Below are 6,000 nucleotides of genomic sequence, written 5' to 3' on the forward strand. Positions count from 1 at the left end.
TTCCTTCATTCTTTCCTCTTTCTTCTGCCCATGGGTGACTCTACACTGAGTGACAAGCAAAATGGTTTCCTTTATACCAGGAAACCATTTACTACGCTAGGTGGTAACCATAATACCAAATTAGGGCACCTGGTGGTTTAATGGGTAATTAAGGCTCTCCAAACGGATTGAGCCGGTGAAGGTTTATATCCAAGGGGTAGTTGGGGTTTATTGCTCACGTAAAGCAATTCACGGATGAGTGAGGCTGGTCAATCTCATCTTAAATGTTAGGGCAAACTTGCCTAGCCCCGGGCTCCTATGCTCCTTATGGGACAACACAGAACTGGATGATGAATGGCTGGATGGATAGTACATTTTTAAAAAGTGTATTCTATTACCAATATATATATATATATATATATATATATATATATATATATATATATATATATATATATATATATATATTCCTAAAAAATTGAGTAGTAAATTGCTTTGACAAAATATTTTACAAAATAAATATGCCTCAAAAACTAGATAAGAATATTGCTAATTTGCAATGACCAGTGGTAGACTAGAAATAAAATACATGGGATATGTAAAACTAGAGTACATAGTATAACCAGTGGTAGACTAGAAATAAAACTATCTCTTATATACAATTACTCAGTATAATATTATAGTCTTAATCTAACTCAGATCACAAAATTGTGTTACATTGTTAATCAGACCAACACGTTTCACCTTTGACTAGATATAATATTTACAGCTTACATATCAGAACTTATAGCAGATACTGTAAACTGTATTTCGTACTTAAGTTAAATATTTTCCAATGAATAAAGAGAATCTAAGAGATTGACTTTACAATAGCTACTGTTTATGAAAGTGAAAAAGAAAACAGTTACCAGTAGATTACAGGAAAACCCCAGATCAGTAAGAGCTCTCTGTTCCTCTCCTATAAAACGGTTATAACCTTGAGTTGGACTTAATCCAGGACTGACGTAAACTGGAGTTTTACTGTATACTGTTTAGATTTTTAGTTCTTTGGAAGTCGCCGTACTGATGCTAAATAGGAACATCTTAAATCAGCTGATCCTGTGTTACCAGCATTTGAGAACATTTTGGAATAGAGGATAAAGCATATCTTTTGATGGGTCTAAAGTTGCAGCCTGATGATTGCCTTTTTGTTGAAAGGCAGGCTTGGTTGTTAACAACCCATGTAAGGACTCATGCTTCGTGGAAGTTTTGAGTTCAGTTTTTATCATTTTGAGTTGAGTGAAAATTCGTTCAACTGATGCATTTCAATCAGGAAACGAGAGCAGTATGCAGAGAACTTTGCATAGATTTGGGAATTTAGATCTCCCTCTGAATTTTTTGCATTAAAGACAATATGCCACAACCTCTTGATGGCCATAATAGCATCACGAGCTCCAAATCTGGGCTGTTTTCTCCACTCAAGATCAGCAGCTTGACAATCAACAAGGCCTTTTGGGTGGGGTAACATAGCTATTATCTGTGCTAGTCTTGGCTGAGTAAGGTTTAGGGCACCTTTTGGAGACAGACAGGAAAGAAAGTCAAAGTCGTGAATATCATCAAACCAGGGCTGGCACCAGTGATTGTTGGGGGAGGTGGACTTTTCACCGGCTTTTGGTAACACTTACAAATATATCCAAAATTTTATTTAATGTATATAAGTAATATTTTCTTGAATTACTTTGATGCCTTTACCTTTTCTAAATTTCCTTACTCTTTTGCCTTGATTTCCTTAGAATATCCCAAGAATTGCCATTTCCTTAGACTCATCCTCGTAGGCTCCAAATTTCCTTAGAAGAGGATAATTTCCTTGAATGTGGAAACAGTTCAAACTCGACTCAGCTCCAGCATATCAGTGTTCTACAATATCATTCTAGGTGAAATGTGTAATCATGCTGAAACAGCACTTTAACCTCTCCACTGCCTTCAGTGATAATCAATGTCGATCAGTGAAACGTACAGTACAAACTGTTGCTGCCATCGGTCTCGTCAGTGCCACCTAGAACTGCATGGTAAACCCCAGGGATATCCTATTTGGTGTCTTTTATGAACCTCCAGTATGTACATGGATACAGTAATTTCAAACATAGTTCACCGCTGTTTGTGAGTGACGTCGTTTTTTCTTGATATGATATGCACCGATGGGTTTCTTTCAACTCTATCTCTGTTTTGATATATATCTCAATATGTACAGGATGTTACTAAATTTATTTTTTACAGGATGTTATTATATTTCTTGTCAAAAAGTTTGGTACCGAAAACAATAATTTATGTTTCATTTTGATCATTCATTTCCTAACTGGTAAAACTAGAAAATAAAAACAAAATTGCCTTAGATCGTCCATTATCCCTGGACAGTTTGCTGGCTTTGTCCAAGGGATAATTTTGACTCTGAAAGGAGTTCTCTCTCTCTCTCTCTCTCTCTCTCTCTCTCTCTCTCTCATTTAAAACACACTGGAAGTAAAGGAATAACTTCCTGCCACCCCCCTGCTTCTTTGTGGCATCGTGCTTCCCGCACTTCACTGAAGCGTTGCGTATCCTGCCATATTTTACTGACATTTCAAAGATGATTACTCATCTGAAGTGAATGTCTCTGTCCCTCCCCAATAATGGAAGCCATATAGCATCCGCCAAGCAGTGAACCCTAGTCCCCTTTCCTGTCCACCTCTTTCTTGCAAGAGTTACCGGATATTCTCAGTATTCATGTATATAAATGATCAAATTAGGAACTGTCATCATTCTGTATTTCACACTGCCTGTGGAATCTAAACTTTTAAACCTAAGTCTACTAATACCAAGTCGTTTCACTTCCTTCAAAAACGGCTCAAAGCTCGCGCAGGGGCGGAGCATCGGAGTGACATCGATTGGCTCTGTCACGAAACACAAGCTCAGAGGCACAGGCTCAGGCACAAATTGAACTTGTTAGGATTCAGGCAGACCATAAGTATCGCATGAAATAAGGTGGAACTGGATCATCTAGCTCTGATGATTTTGATGTGACTAAAAATATTAAACTTGTCCCTCCTTTTAATGAATCTGATTTAACAAAGTATTTTCAGTTGTTTGAGAGGGTAGCTACAGGTTTTAATTGGCCCAAAAAGTATTGGCCAGTACTCCTTCAGAGTGTTCTCACCGGTAAAGCTCAAGTAACTTATGCATCTTTGCCTCAGGATCAATTTGATAATTATGATGTAGTTAAGAGCTTGATTCTTAAGGCCTATGAGCTTGTTCCTGAAGCCTATAGAGTAAAATTTAGGACAACTTATAAGCAAGATAAGCAATCCCATGTTGAGTATGCAAAAGTCAAAGAAGATCTGTTAGTACAGTGGTTAAATTCTTAGAATGTAAATTCTGATTTTGATAAATTTAAGCAGATAATTTTACTGGAGGACTTCAAAAGGTGTATTAATAAAGATGTAAGCCCATATCTTGATGAGAAAAGAATAGATAATTTGTCAGATGCTGCAGTTTTAGCTGGTGAATATGTTCTCACTCACAAGAGATATTCTAAAGGAAAAAGGAAAGCTGAGAGTAAGTACGTTGCCTCTACTCAGAGTACAAGTAACAGGAAAGAGAATAAAGATGATGTTTCTCAGGAAGTAAATACCAGCTCCACCTCTAGATTTCAGAAAAGTAAATGTACTTATTGTAGTAAGCTTGGTCATACTACGGAGAAATGTTTCAGGAGACAGCGTGATGTGACCAAAAAGGAGTCTTTAAATATTCAGTCAATTGGTCTAGTGTCCACCCTTGAGAGTTCCCAGAATTCTTTAACCGAGTTAACTGAACATGCTTTGAGGGGTAAATTAAATTCTCATGATGAAGCTCCTCTTTTGAGCAGTAACGTGGGTGACACTCTCAAGAGTTCATGTGCTAATTTCCTGTCTGATGGTTTTGTCAGTCCTCTGGACAGTAATGACAGGAAATCAGTTAAAATATATCGTGATACAGGTACTTGCCAATCCCTTATGCTGACCAGTGTTCTAGGCTCTAATGTTAATTCCTTTGATGAAACTGTAATCTTACAAGATGTAGGGAATAATTACTTTTCTGTCCCTCTGTGCAGAGTGAATTTAGAGTCTGGTTTTGTTAATGGTTCCGTTATGGTTGGGTTCGTTGAGACACTCCCAATGTCAGGTGTAACTTTCTTACTTGGAAATGAAATTGGTGGAAGTCAAGTGTGTCCAGCTCCTCAGTTGTCTAGTGAACCAGTGACTGCGACCCAGGATTGTGATGTCCCTGATGTGTTCTCCGCATGTGCTGTCACTAGGGCTAAGTCTAAAGTTACTGGTGACTTAGAGGATAATGATGATGATGATGTTATCCTAGCTGACACTTTTCTTGCTAATTTGGACCACTCACCAGATGAGGCAGTACCCCGTAGTGTTGATAGTTTGTCTCGTCAAGAGTTGGTTGAGTTGCAGGTTGCTGACCCTGAGTTGAAAGGTCTAGCTAACTCTGCTTGCAGTGAGGAAGAGTCAGCCGGTGCTTCTACTTGTTATTATATAAAGTCAGGAGTACTTATGAGGAAGAGGAGACCCCCAACAGCATCAGCCGACTGTGACTGGGAGGTTGTACATCAAGTTGTCATCCCTCGTGTTTGTAGGCAGGATATCATTAGAGTGGCTCATGATTCCAGTTTCGCAGGACACCTTGGAGTGAGGAAGACTGTGGCATGCATTTTGAAACGACTTCTACTGGCCAGGTATCTTCAGAGATGCTTCCTGGTATTGTAAGTCTTGTCACACCTGTCAAGTTGTGGGGAAGTGTAATCAGACCGAAAAGGTTGCACCTCTAGTTCCCATTCCTCCTTTTGAGGTGCCATTCACCCGTGTGTCGGTGGATATTGTGGGCCCTCTTCCTAAAACTTCTTCAGGATTTTCTATGTGTTGACCCTGATTGATATGGCTACTCGTTATCCTGAAGCCATTCCACTTAGAAATATCTCAGCAAAGAACGTGGTTAAGGAAATGCTAGGGTTTTTCACCAAGTTTGGTCTGCCCAAGGAGGTACAGTCAGACCGGGGAAGTAATTTCATGTCAAATGTTTTCAAGCAGTCTCTGAAAGAGTTGGGCATCACCCAGATCACGTCTTCAGCTTACCATCCCCAGACCCAAGGAGTGTTGGAGAGATATCATCAAACACTCAAATCGATGCTCAGGAAATACTGTTTGGAACATCAGAAAGATTGGGATAAAAGTCTTCCATTCGTTGCATTTGCCGCAAGAGAATCTCCAAATGAATGACTAGGCTTCTCATCCTTTGAACTACTGTTTGGCCATGAAGTAAGAGGACCCCTGAAGCTACTCAAGGAATGCTGGCTGTCGGAGGAAGATGACGTCAACCTGCTGGAGTATGTGATGAAGTTCAAAGAACGGTTGTCCACTGCTTTACAGCTGGCGAGAGAGAATTTAGGAGCTGCTCAGAAGAAGATGAAGACTTGATTTGATAAGAAGTCCAGGTTACGCCACTTTCAGCCAGGAAATCAGGTTTTGATTCTGCTACCAGTGCATGGGCAACCTCTTCAAGCCAAGTTTAGTGGTCCTTATTTCGTGGAGAAGAAACTCAGTGATGTCAACTATGTCATCGCCACACCAGATCGTAGAAAGAACAAGCAACTTTGTCACATCAACATGCTAAAGTTATATCACAGGCGGGATGAAAATAACCCAGTCTGCACTGTAACTGTTCCACCCAAGTCTGCAAGTGAAGCTCTCCCATGCAGTATGAGCCTGAGTGATAGTTTGGGGAAGAATCCTGATATCATGAATGATCTCCAGACTAAGCTTTCTCATCTAGCTCCCGAGGAAAGGCAGGAATTTTCGGCATTACTGCAGGAGTACCCGCAATTGTTCCGTGACACTCCAGGAAGAACCATTGTGTTGATGCATGATGGCGATGTTGGAGACGCAAAGCCAATTAAACTGCCTCCTTACCGTGTGAACCCAGTGAAAGTTCCTCTCATCCAGAAGGAGCTTGGCTACC

At 39.9% G+C, this 6,000-nt stretch overlaps 1 protein-coding gene across 1 annotated transcript in view; it reads left to right on the top strand.

Annotated features, from left to right (window-relative positions):
- Positions 1-2,018, top strand: part of LOC145395788 (uncharacterized) — a 34,174-nt gene extending 32,156 nt beyond the window's left edge. The window contains exon 7 of the mRNA XM_080269325.1: positions 1,893-2,018. Coding sequence (XP_080125451.1) covers positions 1,893-2,018 — 126 coding nt within the window. The remainder of the gene's footprint in view (positions 1-1,892) is intronic.
- Positions 2,019-6,000: the final 3,982 nt, after the last annotated feature.

Source organism: Coenobita brevimanus, chromosome 33 (genome assembly GCF_032717465.1).
Source record: "Coenobita brevimanus isolate Jiangsu-jjx chromosome 33, ASM3271746v2, whole genome shotgun sequence".
In the NCBI taxonomy this organism is placed as follows: domain Eukaryota; kingdom Metazoa; phylum Arthropoda; class Malacostraca; order Decapoda; family Coenobitidae; genus Coenobita; species Coenobita brevimanus.